Source organism: Peromyscus maniculatus, chromosome 22, assembly GCF_049852395.1.
Source record: "Peromyscus maniculatus bairdii isolate BWxNUB_F1_BW_parent chromosome 22, HU_Pman_BW_mat_3.1, whole genome shotgun sequence".
Taxonomy (NCBI): domain Eukaryota; kingdom Metazoa; phylum Chordata; class Mammalia; order Rodentia; family Cricetidae; genus Peromyscus; species Peromyscus maniculatus.
This window is the reverse complement of record NC_134873.1, coordinates 53,071,174-53,091,391: the sequence shown is the minus strand read 5'-3', so window position 1 is coordinate 53,091,391 and position 20,218 is coordinate 53,071,174. Positions and strand designations below refer to the sequence as shown.

General features: G+C 42.9%; 1 protein-coding gene across 3 annotated transcripts in view; it reads left to right on the top strand.

Moving 5' to 3' along the window:
* Positions 1 to 20,218, top strand: part of Thada (THADA armadillo repeat containing) — a 294,771-nt gene that overhangs the window by 18,993 nt on the left and 255,560 nt on the right. For all 3 annotated transcript variants that reach the window (XM_006990503.4, XM_076558882.1, XM_076558883.1), the window contains 9 exons: positions 615 to 709; positions 1,741 to 1,961; positions 3,243 to 3,934; positions 5,874 to 6,025; positions 6,790 to 6,945; positions 7,900 to 8,022; positions 11,214 to 11,337; positions 13,772 to 13,929; positions 17,047 to 17,254. In XM_006990503.4, the coding sequence (XP_006990565.1) occupies positions 615 to 709; positions 1,741 to 1,961; positions 3,243 to 3,934; positions 5,874 to 6,025; positions 6,790 to 6,945; positions 7,900 to 8,022; positions 11,214 to 11,337; positions 13,772 to 13,929; positions 17,047 to 17,254 (1,929 nt within the window). The remainder of the gene's footprint in view (positions 1 to 614; positions 710 to 1,740; positions 1,962 to 3,242; positions 3,935 to 5,873; positions 6,026 to 6,789; positions 6,946 to 7,899; positions 8,023 to 11,213; positions 11,338 to 13,771; positions 13,930 to 17,046; positions 17,255 to 20,218) is intronic.

Genomic DNA, 20,218 nt, shown 5'->3' with positions numbered 1-20,218 from the left:
GAGTGGGGATCCAAAGCATCAGTGTCAGGAGGGAGGTGGCGGTGTTGCTGGGTATGCCATTGGCATAGATGTCGAGGATGAGTGTAAGATGTTGGACCAGAGAGGAGGGAAGCTCATTCACTGAATATGTGCTGGGCCTAGCCTTTCTCTTCATTTTCTTTTCTTTCTTTCTTTCTTTCTTTTTTTTTTTTTTTAAAGATTTATTTATTTATTATGTATACAGAGGAGGGCGCCAGATCTCATTACAGATGGTTGTGAGCCATCATGTGGTTGCTGGGAATTGAACTCAGGACCTCTGGAAGAGCAGTCAGTGCTCTTAACCTTTGAGCCATCTCTCCAGCCCTCTTCATTTTCTTTTAAACTTTATGACAACTTGTCTGGTATTGGTTATTTCTCTCTCTCTCTCTCTCTCTCTCTCTCTCTCTCTCTCTCTCTCTCTCTTTCTAAGAAAGCTGAGTTCCTGGGAGGTTAAGTAACTTGTCTGGAATCTTGTCACCTGGGAAATGGTCAAGCTGGAGCTATCTAGGCCTCTCAGACCCAAAGCACTTGCTCTTTCTAGCACACCAGACTCTCCATCTTTAATACACGATGACTGCTTCCCCCTCCCCCAATAGGTGACCTACTGCAGACTGTTCAGAGCACATCGGGATTAGCTGTTATTCTTTTTGTGAAGAACATGTTCAGTCCATCTGAAAAACTTCCTGAGTTGGTGAGTGCATCTGCTTTTTAGAACTTCCCTTCACCGAGAATTAGATGGACATCAGTTTGGTTTAATTTAAATATTTTATTGATTATTATTTATGTCACAGTGTATGTGTGGAGGTCAGAGGACAACTTGTGGTAGGGATTCTCTTCTACTACATGGATCCTGGGGATCAAACTGAGGTTGTTAAACTTGACGTGGTTTTACCCACTCAGCTATTTCACTGGCCCCTCAGTGTTTCAACTGCAGCAGCTGAATTTTAAAAAGTGTATTGGGCATAGCTGGGGTTTTTCTAGTGGCTCTTTTCTCTTACAATGATAATTCTAAGTACACAGATGACATGGTGGCAGGCACGATGACAGGGCAGGAACAGCTGTCTGTCAGTCAGTTTTGCACAGGCAACTGCTATTAGCGTTGGTTGACTACCCTCAGTTCTTTTCCGTTCTGTGCGTCAGTGTGGTGAGAGGGAGAACATTACAGCTGTGCGGTGACTGCTGTTTAAACCATGCTAACAACTTTCTGATAGTTGTTTTTTTTTATTAAGAACAGACTTTGTAATATACTTAATCATACTTTATCATGTAATATAAGAGGCATGGTTGGGTCAGTTTTTAGTGAATTTGGTCCCTAAGGAAAGTAATTTGGTAATGTAGACCATAGTCTTTGCATTGGCTGCTAGCATTCTGCCCTCCTCTCAGTATATTATCTAGAAACTCATTTTGTCTAGACATCTGTGTATTCTGAGATCATGCAAAATGATTATTCTTGTATGAGACTGGATTTTTTTCTTGGAGCTCCTCTAAAAGCATCCTCTGTCCATCTGCAGGTGGTGACCTTCATGTTTCTCCAGTACTTTCATCTCAGCAGAACGGTTCATGTGTTTAGAGTTCACTGTTGTCCTTCTAAAGTTGGTGTAGTGATGTTAGTGTTTGTGTTTTACATTCCTTTTCTAGACTGTTTCAGGAAGTATTTCAAGAAAGAGATTTGTAGGTTTGTAGTTAAGCTATTTGTATGTTACTCCCTCTGTTGTTTTCCAGATCAGCAGCCTGCTTCTCCGGTCAGTTGACTGCAGCAGCACCCCTGAGTGGTTCGTGAACTGCTGTGGGAGCCTTTGCAGTGCTGACGTGCCGGTCTCCACGCTCTTGTTCCTGTGCCACGGAGCGCTTGCAATGCTGGACTGGCGGGATGGGGGCATGGGCCCCAGCGGGGAGGCTTTGCTGCTGGACACTGTGCATGTTTTGTTTACCTTGACTTCGCAGTGAGTTTGGGTTTTTATCCCGTATTTCTTTTTTTCACTTCTAAGACAGTTGAAGGACACAACTTAGCCAACCAAGTCAATTCAATTAAGTGTGGTTAGGATGAATCCTAAATTACAATTGATAGATGAGAATAAATCAGGCATGAGAGAAAAGACAGTAATGAGAGACAGTCATAGAATTACTGGTACAGGCCAACCTAATGAGCACCAGCAGAGGGCACCAGATCTCATTGTAGATGGTTGTGAGCCACCATGTGGGGGCTGGGAATTGAACTCAGGACCCCTGCAAGAACAGCCAGTGCCTTGACTTCTGAGCCACCTCTCCAGCCCCTGCAATACATTTTTAAAAAAAAAAAAGTCAGACAATGAATACATCCTTATAAGCATTACTATTAAAATAAGCAAAAAGCTCTAAAATAATTTTTACAAGTTGGAGATATAATTCACGTACTATAAATTCACAGATGTAAAGTGCACAATTGTGTTTCTTTTAGTATGTTTGTGGACTTGCACAACCATCCCACAGTCAACCTCAGAGTGCTTCTTGGTCGTGGTGGTACACTTGGGAGGCAGAGGCAACAAGATGAGTGTAGCCTAGTAACCTAGTGAGACCTTTTCTCAAAATAAATTTTATCACCCTAAAACAGCAGACACCCAAAGACCAAAACATGATTCTCCAGCCTTGCCCAGCTGGGCCCAGGAGAAGTGAGGGAGCTAGTTCAGGGTAGGAGTACTTGCTGTGCAAATTTGTGGACCCGAGTTCAAATCCCAAACACCACATGTGCCTTCAACCCCAGCATTAGCAAAGGTCACGTAAATCCTGGGAGCTCTCTGGTGGCCATCTTAGCTGAAACAGCTGGCTTGTAGTTCAGTAAGAGGCCCTGTCTCAAGGAAGTGAGGTAAAGAGCTATAGAAAAAGACACCTGGTGTCCTCTGGTCTCTGCATGCATCCCCACACTCACTGGAATGCATATCTCTGTCTGTCTGTCTCTCTCTCTCTGTCACATACATACACACTAAATTTAAAATATCCATGAAACCATCACAGCAAAGATAGTGAATACTTGACTTATTCCTAAAGGCTTCCATGTATTCATTTTTTATTTTTTGTAAGGTAAAAAGATTGAAAATTTGTCATGTAAGTTTGGCCTTACTTGTAATTTTGTTGTTGTAAATTTCATTGAGTTTTCTGTTCATTCTTTGTATTTAAAGTTGTGATTTTGTCTAATTTCTTTCCTAGGCAATTCATAATAATATATGTCATGGTTTATTTTTCTCCAGGATTAAGGAGTCAACATTAGAAATGTTCCTGTCTAGAGTCTTGGCATCTTGGACCAATGCAGCCTTACATGTCCTTGAATCAAGTTCCCCAAGCCTAAAGGACTGTCTGAATGGGGATTCTAGCATAGCTAGGAGGCTTTTGGAATATGTCTATACACACTGGGAACATCCACTGGATGCTCTGAGACACCAAACCAAAATCATATTCAGAAATCTTCTGCAAATGCACCGGCTCACTACAGAAGGGAAGGATGTAGTCACTGACCCGTTCTTTCTGGAGTTGACCAAGAGTCTTCTGCAGTTAGAATGGCATATTAAAGGGAAGTACGCATGCCTTGGCTGTTTGGTTGAGAGTACTGGAATTGAACATATTTTGGCAATAGATAAAACGATTCCATCTCAAATCCTAGAGGTGATGGGAGACCAGTCATTGGTACCTTATGCAAGTGACCTTTTGGAAACCATGTTTAAAAATCATAGGAGCCATTTGAAGTCCCAAACTGTCACCAGCACTTGGATGGATGAGTGGCATGAGACGTGGGTTTCTCCTCTCCTTTCTATACTGTGTGGAGGGAACTTGGATCAGAAGTCGTATGTGATCGATTATTATTTGCCAAGGTTACTGAATTACAGCCCTGAAAGCCTGCAGTACATGGTGAAGATTCTTCAGGCATCTATTGACACTGAAACTGGTGAGTAGTTTGTCTTAGTAATTTCTATTTAGGATACTTAACTGTAGGTCCCTGTGCAGATGCTTGTCATGCCCTGCTATAAGTGCTACAGAATGCTATCAATGACAGCCACTCGAGATTGAAACAGATTGGACTTTCAATAGCTGAGTGATGGTTTTGGTTGAAGTAGTTTCGCCAAGCAAAGAATGATTCCAGTTATAAAGTTTTGTTTTTTAAAAGATTGATTTTGTTTGTTTGTTTGTTTTTGTTTTTTTGAGACAGGGTTTCTCTGTGTAGCTTTGCACCTTTCCTGGAGCTCACTCTGTAGCCCAGGCTGGCCTCGAACTCACAGAGATCCGCCTGCTTCTGCCTCCCGAGTGCTGAGATTAAAGGCGTGCGCCACCACCTCTCGGCAAAAGGTTGATTTTTATGTGTATGAGTGGTGTGCTTACCTGTGTAGTGTCTACATGAACAACACATGTGTGTCTCATGCCTTTGGAGGCTAGAACAGGGCATTGGATCTCTTGGAATGGAGTCACGGATAGTTGTGAGCTGCCATGTAGGTGCTGGGAATTGAACCTGTGTACTCTGGGAGAGTAGCCAGGGCTCTTCATCACAGAGCCCTCTGCTCCAGCGCCTAGTTACAAGGTTTTAATTAATTTTTTTGTTCTCAAACTAGAGTAACGATGTATGTATTTTATATAATTTTCTTATCCAGGTGATTAAGATAGCAATTAAAATTGCTTTAGGCAGGCTTAATAAAAACAGGTGAGTTTTCCACAACCTAAAAAAAAAAAAGAACTAGAGCTAGGTGATGGTGGCATATGCCTTTAGTCCCAGCCCTCAGGAGGCAGAAGCAGGTGGATCTCTGTGAGTTCAAGGCCAGCCTGGTCTACAAAGTGAGTTCCAGGACAGCTAGGGCTACACAGAGAAGCCCTGTCTTGAAAAACCCAAAACAAAGAAGAAGAAAAAAAAAAAAAAAAAAAAAGAACTATGTAGTGATATGAGGAACATCCCACTGAAAACCAGGAGTCCTTAAGGAATCATGGTTTATAATGAACGTGTCGCCATATGTGGTGGTATATGTCTCTAATTCCAGCACTTGGGAGATAGAGACAGGAGGATTGCTTCCAGTTCAAGGCCAGTTTAGTATACATAGTGAGTTCCAGGTAGGTCATGACTGCATGATACTTTCTAAATACATAGATACATAGTTAGATTGAAAATGAATATAAAATGTTAACTCTCAACATGGAAGTCTCAAAAATTTTTTAACTTGATTCTGAGAGGAAATTTTGATTTCTGTACACAAAACAATGTGTTATTTGATAATCTTTAATAGTTGTTCTTGCATTTTGAGAGGCCACCTGAGGCTATGGCTTTGTGAAGCTGTCCTGATGTTAGTGTGTGTCTGTTCTGGGTAAGGTGTCCTGAGAGCCTCAACTTCTTGTGCTGTTTCAGAGAACAGCTTTCTAGAGGCTGATGTTCTGCTGAAATCAGGAGGTCTTTGTGGACCACATTTTATGTTCGTTATAAATGAGAACAGCTCCAAAATACATGTGGAGGGTCAATGTTTATTTTCAAGAAAATAATAATCTTTCAACTAGCACACTGTCTCTACTACTCTTGTACAATGGTTTTAACTTTTTTCTATTTGATGTTTTTCCTCTAATTCACATAATGGTAGATTTCTTTAAGTTTTAAGGCCAAAAGTAAAATTGTTAGAGAATAAGTTATGATTTCTTTATAATAAGATAATAACGTTTATTTGAAATTATTGGCATGAACAATTATATTCAGTCATTTTTATTTTAGAATAAGCACTTTAATTTGTCTTAGAATTTAGTTTAAAATTTAATATTAATTGGAACATAAAAGTTGGCATGTCATAGTCATTGCATAGCACAGGAATGGTCTTTGCTATTGTGCCTTTAAGACAAGAACAGTTTTTCCCTCTTAGGGTCTTGTAATCGCAGAGGGGCTCTGGGAGCTTTGATGGCATGTCTCCGAACAGCTAGAGCTCATGGACATCTTCAGTCTGCAACTCATGCCTGGGAGAACCTTGTGTGCGGTGCACGGATAAAGCAAGGCTTAATTCACCAACACTGCCAAGTAAGGAGCCTTCTGTTGCACACATTAGTCCCTGATAGCCTGATTGCTTTAGGAGTCCTGCTGGCGGCTAAGTGGTAGGGGGTCCATTATGGTAGTAGACAGTGGCATCCTTGTTCTTAGTCTATGCAGTGTCCAGTTGGGGAGCACGAACAGCTTACATCAAGAACCTGCAGCTCTGAGGGACAGCCTAGATGTCAGTAAGGGGCCTTTGGTAAGGGGCTTTGTCTGGAAGGCTTAGCAGAGCCTGATCAGCGTAGGTGGTGGCTGGTTAGGAAATGGAATGTTAGAATAGCACACAGAATGGAAGCCAAGGTCATGTTTGGGAAAGCTCTGGTGCTAGACTGATGATGTCATTGGTTCCCAGTTACCAATTGTGTGGACTTGTTCATTGTCAGTGGAGTCAGAGATGAAATTCTAGGAGCAAAAGGAAGCCAGGAGACAGGCTAGTGTGGGCTAGATGTGAGCTGTGAAGGCCTGGAGTGAGGTAGCCCTGAGAAGACAAGAGAGGATGTAGCTGAGTGCTATGTAAATAAACATAAGGCTTTGGCTTGTGAATGTACATAGCCTCAGTTTATACATGTAGGGACAGTTTTATAAAAAGTTAACTCAAGGTGCTTTGGATTAAGAAACCTTTCTGAGGTATATGTGGTCAACGTGCAGTTCACTTTTTTCCTTGGTAGCTTACACAGATACCATGTTGGAAGTATTCTAGGCTTTTCTTATCTCATGGGAAAACTAACCTTTTATTGTTTGGTGTGTTTTAGGTGCGGATCGATACACTAGGCTTGCTCTGTGAAAGCAACCGGAGCACAGAAGTGGTCTCTACAGAAGAAATGGAGTGGGTTCAGTTCTTTATCACATACAATCTCAACAGCCAGTCTCCAGGGGAGCGGCAGCAGATTTGCTCGCTCCTTAAAAAGGTAGACCTTTTCAGCAGAGTGAGAAAGTAATAATTGCTCTGGAAATGGCTTTTTTAGAAGGTCCCAGATTTGGGGCGAGTGTGGAGTGGTTGTGGTTATGGGCTACCACATGACTGTGTGGCTCCAGCATCCTGCCCTGAGTTCAGCAAGCTTACATGTGGGATTAAAATGCCACACAGGGCCAGGCAGTGCTGATGCACATCTTTAATCCCAGCACTTGGGAAGCAGAGGCAGGCGGATCTCTGTGAGTACAAGGCTAGCCTGGTTTACAGAGTGAGTTCCAGGATAGCCAGGGCTACACAGAGAATCCCTATTTCAACGCCCCGCCCCCCCCCCCCCCAAAAAAAAACTCTGACCTCTTTAAAACTATTATTTTAAAACATTTTATTCAGTTATTTAGGGGACAGGCGTGGATATTGGGGTATAGTTATGGAGGTCAGAAAGCAGTTTGCAGGAGTTGGTTCTCTCCGTCTGCTGCCTGGGAGAAGACTTTGGTCATCAGGCTTGGTGGCAGACACCCTTACTCAGCCATCTCACCAGCCCAGGCTCTTTTTTGGAAAGAAAAAAAAAATGTCCAGGCGTGGGCGGTTTGAAGAGCGTGTTGGTGACGGGGGAAGGAAGCACTTGGTTCGTAAGCACCTCAGAGGATGGCAGTTTCATGGGTAATTCATCTTGAATCATTTGTGTAGTACATCGATGGTAGGGAATTGGGAAGGGAGAGAGATGACTGTGTTACCTTCAGGCTCACACCGGTTTAAAGGAAATGGGAAAACTGCTTTGATTGTTGTTTTTGGTAAAACTATGAAATGTTAATTTTATGTCAAAAAGAAACCGCAGATTTTAAGATTTGAGAACCCAGGTACTCCATTCGTCTTAAGTTATCCCTGCAGGCTGATGTTATGCTATGTGGTTCACATACTTTTTTTTAAAAAAATGTCTTTTTCTCCTTAAAAGCTGTTCTGTAGGATACAAGAAAGTTCTCAGGTACTTTATAAGTTGGAGCAAAGGCAATCCCCCCCTGACTCAGAGAATGAGTGCAGCCGAGAGCGGCCTCCCGTGTCTTTACAGCAGTATAAGGTAGGCGATGTGCCGGACACACAGCGCCACCCAAACCAAACACGGTGAATAAGCACCGGAGGGCACCAGCCAGATCTCTTGGTGACTCGAGGCTTGGTGCTTTTCCCTTGTCGTGCTGGGTGTTACATAGTCCTCCTGGACCTGGGCACGCCACTGGAGGTCCCTGGGGTGTGGGACCAGTGCAGTACCTGAGGACCTGAGTGACACAGTATTACACCTGGGGTCACCTCAGGAGCTCGCTTCTGGTGGGGCCAGTTTACTTATTCCTGACCTTTGCTTAGTTGGTACCTCCAAAGTCCACCTCTTCACAGGGCGGAAGACTCTGCTGCGGCTGTGGCTGTGTGTGACCGACCACACGGAGAGAACATTTATGTATGTGGTCATGAGTGCGTGTGTGTGGATGGCAGAGGTGGATGGGAAGTACCTTTCATGATCACTTTCACCTCACTTTTTGAGCCAGGTCTCTCCTGACCCTGGAGTTTGTTGATTCAGCTACTGCTTGGCAGCAAGCCCTAAGCTTCCTTAGTCTCTGAGGGCCAGGACTGAGATCACAGGTGTGCAGTGTAACCCTGGGCTTTGGTGTAGGGATCCAGCTCTGGTCTTCACGTTCGTATAACAAGCACTGTACCCACCTGCCCGTCTTCCCACCTTCCTATTTTGTAGGTCATCCAGGGCTACATGTGAGCTCTGTCTCAAAATCAAACAATGAAACCCTACAAATAAACCTCAAAATCACCAAAACAAACAAACAAACAAACAAACAAACTAAAATCCCCAACAACTTGGTTTTGAGGGTTAAATGAGAAAACCCACCCTTTGTAGACACTCACGGGGGCTGAGGAGATGGCTCATCAGGCAAAGGGGCTGGCTGCTAGGCCGGATAGCTTGAGCTCCATACCTGGAATCCACGTGGAGAAAGTCTACTCCTGAAAATTGCCATCTGATCTCCACATGGGCACGGTGGCATTTGGTGCTCACAAACAAATACATGCATAATAAATAAAATAATGAAAATAAAAAGTTTTGGGGTGGTGGCACATGCCTTTAATCCCAGCACTTGGGAGTCAGAGGCAGGTAGATCTTTGTGAGTTCAAGGCCAGCCTGGTCTCCAAAGCGAGATTCAGGACAGGCACCAAAACTACACAGAGAAACTCTGTCTTGAAAAGAAAAAAAGAAAGTCTCACTAGAAGCCATTGAGAGTGGTTTAGAGTGTATATGGAGCCCTGTCCTGTGTGTGAGAGTGAGTGTGATGTGTATTGGCCTCTCTTAGATCATTGCTGGATTTGAGGGTGTATATCTCATTTGCCTCTTAATGAAAGGAGTGACATGGCATTCATGAAATGTCACTTAACCACTTACGGACATAAAAGTCTACTGTGTGGATTGAGAGTCTAGATTTTCACAAAAGCTTTTGTTTTAGTTTTGGCTTAGATACTCCTTTTTCCTCTCTTGAGACAAAGTCTTACTGTGTAGCCCAGGCTAGCCTTAAACTGTGGTCCTCCTGTCTTAGTTTCCTCAGAGCTATGAGTGTAGTCATACGTATCACGCCCAACAGATAGGCATTTTTTTGAACAATCGAGACTTAATCGGAGTCAGTCTTGTGGTTATGATCATTTCTTATAACTTAACAGTCTGTGGCTTTTGGAGGTTGTGACCTTTGCTCTGTATTACCATCATCATTCCAGTGGGTGCCAGCAGTGTGTGATAGATAGGCCCCGTGCCAATTACAGACCAAGTGCCGAGGGAGAAGGGGAGGCTGTTAGTTGATAAAGCTGCCTGTTAGGTACTGGAGATATTTCTTACCTAATAACCAATCCTAATGTCCAGAGTACTTCACACTTAGCAGCACTGTGTACCTGTGTTTTGTTTACTCTTTTATAACAAGGCTGTGGGTTAAGCACTCTTATCCCACTGTAACGAGTGAGAAAACTGAAGCTTAAAAAGTTGAGGGACCTCAGCCACGAGTGTAGAGCCAGTCAGTTACCCCAGGCTAGACTTGCTCCTGACTGGAAGTACCCCACCTAAGGGGGCCGGTAGATGTGTGATAGGAGGACTTGGAGAACTGAACTCACTTGTGAGTAAGCATGGCACGTGGAAGGCAGGAGGGGAGTTATAGGGACCGACTGTGGAATGGATGGAGAGAGTGCCTGTAGGGTTAGGGTATTTGGAAATCTCACTCAGAACCATGAGTTAGCCAGGGCCTGGGCTGGGCATGGAGTTCCGTCGGTAGAGTGCTTCCTTAGCGTGCATAAAGCCTGTGTGGGATCTCAGCCTGGGTGTGGGCTCAATCATGTGGATATGTGGGATCTGTAAACTGGGTATGGTGGCACATACCTATTGTCTCAGCATTTATAAAGTGGAAGCAGGAGAATCAAATTGAAGGTCACCCTCTGCTACATAGCAAGTTAGATGCTTTTATAAATTGTGTCACAGTCCATTTAGTAGTCTGTATTGGCTATTTCTCTGTTTACTATAAAACTTTGGAAAGCTGCATACCCCTGATGCCTGAAGACTTGTGTCTGGAGAAGTGAGGATTCATCAAGCCCTGGCACAGACAGGCCTGAACAGATCTTGGTGTTTTATCGCTGAATCTTTGAAGACAGGGTTCAGTAAGGTCCTGATGCAGTTTGTGCCCTGAGTACTGCCCGTGTTGTGTTGCTGTGTCGAAAGCCTGGGGAGGGTCCTTTGGAAAGTTGTGAGGAGGCTGTGAGGAAGAATGTGAGTGGCTGCAAAGATCCAGCAGCAGAGGTGAGGGCTCCCTGGCCATGCCATGATACGCAGAGTAGTGGACGCAGTGTGGGAGCAGCGTGTGCTTAGGAGTGACGGCAAGAGAGCAAGCTGAGAAAAGAAACCTGCAGTGGAACAGCCGTTCCCATGGAAACCAACAGTTGAAAAGGAACCTGATTCATCCTGACGGAACTAATCAGTTCCTAGGGGTGGAGTGCCCTAGACCTAATTCCTTCCACCAGGCCTTGCCTCTTAACTTTCATACTGTCCCACTGGGGGTCAAACTTGAAGCATGTGGGCCTCTAGGGGATAAACTGTCCAAACTCCAGTAGGTGTCAAGCTGAATAATCAAACAGCTAGGACAGCTTCAAAGAGTCTTCACTCTTTGATTAAATGGAACAGAAGTACTTACTAACTGCCAGTTAACTTAATTATACTTAATTGTAATTTGTTTTTAATTTTAGAATTTCATGTCATCGGTTTGCAACATTCTTTTTGAAGCATTGTTTCCTGGATCTTCCTACTCAACTAGGTTTTCAGCTTTAAGCATTTTAGGATCAGTAGCTGAAGTGTTCCCTGTCTTAGAAGGTAAGCTTCAACAATGTGTGGGAAACATACAGTTGGTCAGCATTTTGTTGTCTTTCTATAGATTTCTTTTACTACATAGCTCTCATTTGGACCTAATTAAAGCTGCTAGTAAAGGGTGATGGGAAAGAACCTGTCTCCTCTTTTTGTTGGTCACTGTCTGCCAAACATATTGCCATGTTTCATGGATTGTCTTGGCTTACCTCACCAAGATTTCCTGTACCTCAGTGCCACATTTGTTTATACTGTTATAAGAAAGGGCTTCATCTGTTAAGTTTAAAATGAAAACCATAATGCTTTATCTTATATTTAATAAAGAGATGAATGAGCCCTTGTGGTTAAAGTGTGGTTTCTCATATATGCCATCTGCTTGACGATTTTCACACTTTGAGAAATCACATACTGTAGTGCAAACAACATAGCATACCAACAAAGTAAATTATCTACACAAAATGTACAAGTTGATTCCAGGAAAAAAAATATGAAAAAAAAGAACTCTGTAATTAGTAAAGAGATTAAAGCAGTAATCAAAACCTCCTAGCATCTGGGTATGATGATATGTGCTTTTAATTCCAGCACTTGAAGGGCTGACGCAGGGGGACCTCAAATTAGAAGCCAACCTGCTCTACCTAGCCAAGACCTTGTCACCAAATGAATAAACAATCAAAAAGTATTCTAGTCCAGGACAAGTGGCTTTGCTGGTAATCCCACCAAATATTTACGGTTAGACCTTCTCATAGTCTGTCACAAAATTGAAGAGGAGGGTGACCTCCTGACTCATTCTGTAAAGCTCATTAGAAAAGCAAATGAGGCTTTGTAGAAGGGCCAGCCAGATGGCTCAGTGGTTTGCTGCCAAGCCTGCCGACCTTCAGTCAGTTCCTAACACCCATGTGGAAGGAGAGAACTAACTCCCACAGATCACCCTCTGACTTCTCCGTGTGCACCATGGCATGTGTGTGCCAAGGTCCCCATAAATAAATAAATGCAATAAAAAAAATTAAAAATAAAGCCTGTGTAAGAAAACTGTAGACCAATATCTCTTATGAATACATTTGCAGAAAACCTTAAAAAATACTACAGCAAACAAAACTCAGCAGCATATTAAAAATATTGAACACAGAGCTGGAGAGATGGTTAAGATGGTTAAGATGGTTAAGAGTACTTCCTGCTCTTGTAGAAGACCCAGGTTCTATTCCTGGTACCCACATGGAAACTCAAAGCCATCCATAACTGTAGCTCCAGGGAATCTTATGCCTCCTTTGACTTCTGTGGGCAATAGGAACATATGTGGTACACATACATGTATGTAGACAAAACACTCATGCACATAAAATCAACAAATAAATAACTTAAAAAATGTATGCAGCTGGGGGGTAGTAGCGCATGCCTTTAATCCCAGCACTCAGGAGCAGAGGCAGGTGGATCTTCGTGCATCTAGTCTACAGAATGAGTTCTAAGACAGCCTGGGTTGTTACACAGAGAAACCTGTCTCTCCCCAAAAAGAAAAAAAAAAAAAGTGTGCATCACAACCATGTGGAATTTATCTCTGGAATTTGATATGGGTCCAAATAAGAAGATCACAGGATGTGTCATGCTTGTCATTCTGTGTCAACTGACTCTAAGACTTTGGATCTTGGGTCAGTAAGTTGTTTTTGTTTTTTTTTTAAATCGAGACAGGGTTTCTCTGCGTGGTTTTGGAGCCTTTCCTGGATCTTGCTCTATAGACCAGGCTGGCCTCGAACTCACAGAGATCCACTGCCTCTGCCTCCCGAGTGCTGGGATTAAAGGTGTGCGCCACTACCACCTGGCCTGGGTCAGTAAGTTTTTTTTTTTTTAAGATTTATTTTTATTATATGTACATGAATGTTCACCTGCATGTATGTATGTATGTCTTCTATCTTTTTGGTGCTCACTAAGCCCAGAAGATGGCATTAGTTTCCTGGGACTGGAGTTACAGATGGCTGTGAGATACCATGTGGTTACTGGGAACTGAACCTGAGCACAAGTGCTCTTAACTACTGAGCCATCTTTCCAGAGCCATGAAGTTTTTTTAAAAACATGTGTTCCTAAATTTATTTGTTCATTTTTATTTTAAAAGTAACTGAGAGATCTTTCATACCTTTTGGAAAAGAATAAAATGTTTTTAAATCTTAAAAATGTGTTTCATATTTAAGATTTAAAAACATTTTTAAATGTTTTTTACGTTACGTTATAAGAAGATTTCATATTCTTAACTTTTTCATTTGAAAAGATGCAGTTTATGCTATTTTGCATAGTGTATGCTGTGTAAAGGATGAAGTGAAATGTTATTGTGGGTAAAGCAGGAAGTAGGAATTTTTGTACTGATCTTATATAAATATTTGATCAGATAACTTTGGGCAGTTGATTTTTTTTTTTATTCACTTTTAAGAGATTTTCATTTACTTAAAATTTTAAGGTAACATCCAGACAGTGTATCAGCTGAATCATGATATTGATGCTGGCCGTTTCCAAATACTAATGGAATGCTTTACTAGTACTTTTGAAGAAGTGAAAACCTTAGCATTTGGCCTTCTGATGAAGCTGTCTTCGTCGGTAACAATTGGACAGTTCCAGGTATATGGACTTTACCTATGTAAATGTGTGTGTTTGTAGAGTTTTTATTTAGCTTAGGGAAAGCAGTCACTTGTTTGAGCTCTTTGCCAATCCTTAGGTCTTTTGAGTATTTTTTTCAGTTTCTATCTGTCTCTGGTCTAGCAAGGGTGGGAAATGGTAAAAATCCACATCACTGAGCTGTACTTTTTTAAATTGCTTTGATGGAAATGGAGGTGTAGGAGGCAGTAGGTTTTGCTGTTTACAAGATTATTGGTAGATTTCAGCTATGTGGTCTCCATAGTTCCTTTGGGCTTGTAATATTTGCTCAAAACATACCAATTACAGTAATTTTGAGGTTTTGAAGATAATCTTCCTGATTAGAAGATTGAGAAGCTGAGTGTAAATGAGGTAGAGAATGTGTTTCTGGTCTTCCAATAAGCAATAGCTAAACCGAGACTGACACCTCAGAATATTTGAGGTTAGCAGCAGTTCTCTGCAGAGGCGCTTGGCCCCAGCCCTCTCCGTGACACTGCTTTTCCTGCCTCGGGGTAGGAAACTAAGATAGGATGAGGAGTACAGGCACAGTGGAGGGTAGGTCTGCAGGGGACACCCAGCCAGGCACTCTCCTCTTGAACTTACTCTGGGGATGGGGCTCACCAGGAACATAGTGGGTGTAGAGCACTCCTCAGAGGCCAAGGGACCTGAGGGGGGCTGCAGCTGTTAGGGTCTATATATGTGTTTGTGTGTGTGTGTGTGTGTGTGTGTGTGTGTGTGTGTGTGTGTGTGTGTATCATCATCTTAGAGATGTGGGATTCAGAGGAGCAATGCCAGCCAAGACAGCACGGTAGTGCTGTTTCCAAGTCTTTGGTATGACATCCCAGGGTCTCGGTGTCACTGTTCTGACCGGGCACAGGTTAGGAGTGGCTGCCCAGGATCTGCCTGTATCTGGAGTGAGCCTTTTATCATTAGCTGTGCCTCATTCCTGTCGAATAATTTTTGAGAGGATCTGGAGGGAGAAGGTAAATTGTAGAAAGAACTGGTTCTTACAGAATCTGTGAAAGGCCCTGAGAGGACCTCTGCATCTTTAATTCCATAAACATGTGCTTGCCATAGAGATACTGTGAGATTTAAGAAATTTCTGCCCCACCTGGTGTAAGTTAGGATTTTGTTACAGTGTCTGGTCTTGTTGTGTGTTAGTAAAGCGGCCATTGACATAAACATTTAAGATTTTAAAATGGGGCAGGCAGGATGGCTCAGTAGGTAAAGGTGCTTGTCACCAAGCCTGTGATCTGGGTTTGGTCCCTGACCTCTACATGGTATAGGGAGAAAAGCAGTTCTTTTAGTTGTCCTCTGACCTCCATGTAAATGCCATAGTGTGTGCACGTCCTTTCGGGGCCTGCTCCCAAATAAATAAATGTGATTTAAATAAAAGAGTAGACTGCCTCCTATTTAAAGGAAGATTTGAAAATATTGGTTATGTACTCTGTAGTATGTCATTTTTTTTTTTTTGGACAGTATAAGTTAACATTTAAGTATTCCTTGAGTAGTTGCTTAACCTCTCTAGTACCGTGTGTATAATACATGTTCATAATGGCATGTGTTTCTGATATATACCCTTACTACTCATCTGGTTTACTGCCTATCTCTCTGTGGAGCTACAAATCCTATGTATTTATGGTGCATTAATAGTTTACGTTTTTGAATTACATTTTCATTTATTTGTGCATGTGTGTCTCTGGTGAGTGTGTGTGTGTGTGTGTGTGTGTGTGTGTGTGTGTGTGTGTGTGTGTGTGTAGGTCAGAGGACAACTTGCCGAAGGTGTTTTTCTTTTTCTACCATGTGGGTTCCAGGGATCTGACTCAAGCTGTTGGGCACTGAACCATCTCTAGGTTCCTATATTAATATTTTGATCCAAGTGGGATAAAAGTGCTCTCTCTTTTTTTTTTTTTTTTTTCGAGACAGGGTTTCTCTGTGTAGCTTTGGAGTCTGTCCTGGAACTCACTCTGTAGTCCAGACTGGCCTCGAACTCACAAAGATCGCCTGTTGTTTTGTTTTTTAAGGCAGGGTTTCTCTGTGTAATAGGCCTAGCTATCCTGGAACTCACTTTCTAGACCAGGCTGACCTCTTAAGGCTGTTTATTTTCTTACTGATTTATAGGCAGTATAGTTTAAGATTTTACTCTCAGTTAGAAAAATGACTTAGATGTTCATTTAGTACCTTCTGATAATTGTTTAGATTTTACTTTTTTGGCCACTATTTAAAAGTTTTTTTTAGGTTACAGAAAATTAAATGTCAAGTAGAAAAGAATTTAGGTAAAAATTAACTGACATGCAAATCAATACATTTGCTATCTACTGTTTTGAAATTGTTAGACATCATTAAATGTCAGTGTACTAATAATCAAATCCAGAAAGGAGTTTCTAACCCCTCTTATTAGATAGTTATGGAACAATACAAAAAGAATCGTAATATTACTGAGCAACTAGACACTGATGTTCAGAGTGGTTTGATGACCATGAGGCTTGTCAGCTGTGGGACTGGGACCCATGTCTCCCATTGTCAACCCAGTGCCTTTCCCTGATTGTTACAGTGACCTAACCCTCGTTCTGTGTTCCTTAGCACGACATGGGTGGAGGCTTAACTGAGGCACAGGTGTAGGAGTTTGGATGCCAAGTTTCTGAGGTTGATCTGGTCCTTCCTTCTCCACTCATGTGTTGAGTTTTACCACGAGGAGCCTTTCTTTGTCTCTGTCATTCAAGCAGCCAGTTCTGTGGGAAGGGAAAAGGGGAAAGAACAAGAATGTGGTGTTGAGATGACATGGAGAGAAATGAAGCTGACTGAGACGTGTGCTCTGAGTAGACACATGGAGGTGATCTGGCTTGGAGGCCTCGCAAATTCACAGGGAAACAATATCCATTTGCTGACTGAGTTTCCTAATTGAAATTATACTCAAGGTCTTTATCTCGGAAGTGATTAATGACTGTCACCAAGTACTGTAGGAGAAGTAGCCTGTGTTCATGGAGAAAAGCAGTCCATAGTCATTAATGTTCTCATTGAGTCCCAGCCAGAGGTGTGTATGGACTTAAGTACACCGTAGTTCCTCTCTGCTGTGGTGACCGAGACTGTGCTCTGCTCTAGGATTCTGAGAAGCTGCAAGACCTGTTCCAGGCAGCATTGGAACTCAGCACCAGCGCGAAACCCTACGACTGTGTGACAGCCTCCTACCTGCTGAACTTGCTCATATGGCAGGATGCTCTGCCAGCCTCCCTGACTGCCGCCTCTGCACAGCAGCTCACACGTGGAGCTGGAAAGAAGGCTGCCGTGCTGGAAAGGAACACGTTAGTGGGTTTGTATTGAGAAAGCGATCTTGTGCTGTCACTTAGCAAACCCTGTATTTTAATTTCTTTTTCTTTAGAGTAACCAATAGTTTCATATTTCCTTGTTTTTAAGAGTTTGCCAGCACATAAGAACACCAGTACCATTTATGCACATTAATAATTTACTCCTCTTTAACACCTGTTTATTTTCTTTTCCTGTCTTTCTTTTTTCCTTTCCCTTTTTTTGTTTTGTTTTTTTGAGATAGGATTTCTCTGTTTAATGGCCTTAACTGTATTGAAACTAGCTGTGTAGACCACGCTGGCCTCGAACTCACAGAGATCTGCCTGCCTCTGCCTCCTGAGTGCTGGGATTAAAGGCGTACACCACTATGCTCACCTATTTCTAATCAGAAGACTTATGCTATGTAATTAGACACACTGAAGGACACATTCAAAAGGGGCATCTTTTCTTTCTCCACTCCGAGTGTGCGGTTTTTGTATGATAGTTCTGCTGTGACCACAGATAAACCATCCTCATTATGTCTGAACAGAGCAGAGTTACTTTGTTGGGATATTTTCCTCAATCACTTCTCCACCTTATTTTAAAACATTAAAACTTGAAATATTGTTCGTGAGTGCATTTGTGTGGTACGTGCACGTGTATGCATGTACATGGGGGCCAGAGAAGATTTGATGTCCTGTCCTATCACTCTGGGGTTTCTTCCCACAAAACAAGGTCCCTCCCTGAACCTGGAGCTGCACCAGTGGCCAGAAGCCCCAGAGACCCTCCTGTCCATCTTCACAGTGCTAGGGTTGTAGGCTCTGCCAGGACCCAGCTCTCGGATTGGAACTCAGCTCCACATGCTTGTGGAGCAAGATAGCATTGGGCTGTCTCTCCAGTGCCCCACCTTAATTGTTGAGACAGAGGCTCTTTGAACGTGGCACTTACATTTCTGCTAGACTCTGCCTGTTTCTGTGTCCCATCCCTCCACTGGGATTACATATGTGTGCCACCATGCCAACTTTGTATCAGTGCTGGTGATTCCAGCTGAGAGCTTCATGCTTGTATAACACAGCCAACTCTCATCCTCCCTCCCGGACTTCCTACTCTCTTTAACAGAGCTCTTATAGCCTGGGTCAGCCTGAAACTTGCTGCGTAGCCAAGGGTGATCTTGAGCTTCTGCTCCTCCTGCCTTCCCAGTTACGCAGTGAAGCACCGGAACTGAGCCCAGGACGTCGTGCCTGCTAGACAAGCAAACTGCAAGGACAGGGAGCAACACTCAGTACCATCGGCCTGCAGGGAAATGCAGACCGAAATCACAGAGCACAAAGACTTCATTCCAACGGGGTAGCCAAGGAGAACCCCCCAGATTATAAATGTCCTGGAGGTTGTGGAGAAAATAGATATGCCCCACAAGGATGGAGGGTGCACACAAACCTTCAGCCTGTAAACACCTGGGAAATGAAAGTCCACACCCAGACAGGAGCTGTACAAGAGTGTCTGTAGCAGCACTATTCAGACTTGTCTGAAAGTGGCAATAAGCCATGTGCATATCAGCTGCTGAGTGGATATGTAAAAATGTGTCCGCCTGTACAGTGGACTCCTATTCAGCCATAGGAAAGAATGAATTATTGATACAGCTTTGATGAACTTTGAAAACATGATGATAAGTGATCAGAGTCAGTCATGTGTTATTTTATTCTATTTATGATCTGTCTAGACTAGGCAAATCTTTTTTTTTTTTTTCTTTTTGTTTTTTTAGACAGGATCTCATATAGCCCAGGCTGGCCTCCAACTCGCTATGTAGCCAGGCTGGTCCTGAACTCCTGATCTCCCCACCTCAGCTTCCCAAGTTCCAGCATTACAGACAGTATCTGTCACCACACCTGGCTAAGAATAGGCAGATCTGTGGGGACAGAAAAAGTCAGTAGTTACCTAGCACAGAGCAAGGGTAGAACTACCGTGAGGAGAGTGACTGTTGCTTCTGAATGAAGGGTTCTGTTTTAGTTTTGTGTATATATGTGTCAGTCGGCAGTAAAAATGTTGTGGAATAGTGTTTGCATATATCTGACAATGGAAAAAATTGACTGTACACTCTCTCTCTCTCTCTCTATATATATATATATATATAATATATATATATATATAAATAATTTTATTTTTATGTGCATTTGTGTTTTTGCCATGGATGTCGGGGTCCCCTGAAACTGGAGTTACAGACAGGTGTGAGCCGCCATGTAGATGCTGGGAATTGAACTCGGGTCCTCTAGAAGAGCAGTCAGTGCTCTTAACCCCAGAGCTATCTCTCCAGCCACCAACTGTACACTCTTAGTTTTTATTGCATTTGTGTGTGTGTGCATACACCCAAGAGTGTAGATTTCTCTTCTACTACATGGGACCTGGGGATCCAACTCAGGTTGTCAGGTTTGATTGAAAGCTCCTTTACCCACTGAATTATCTTACTGGCCCAACTTGTGCATTTGAAATGTATGAATTGCATGGTGTCTGAGTTGTATCGTGATTATACCGTTACTAAGTATCACTTTTGGTCAAATTGGCCATGCTACACAGTCCTGGAGTTCGACACTCAGCTAGAGGGTATCTAAAAGGATTGGTCAGAGTGAATGCCATTAATCCTGGCAGTTAAGGGAATGCATTCCATTCTTTAATGGTGTCTTAACTAGAAATTGTTAACAGGCTTTGATAGCCCTGAAAAACCTTTGGTTCTAAACCCCTGATGTGGGCCTGGGCAGATGACTCAGTGGAGTCCTAGCTGTGCACACCTGGGGGCCTGAGGTGGACTTGTCAGTGCCTATAAAAAGCCAGGTGTGGCAGTGTGCATCTGTCATTCCAGCCTGGGGAGGCAGAGACAGGGAGCATCTTGAGGCTAACCAGCCAGCCAGCCTTCCTGAATCAGTGACTCAGAGGTTCAGTGAAAGGTCTTTCTTCAGAAAGTAAGGTAGAGAGGTCAGGGAAGGTGTCCACCATTGCT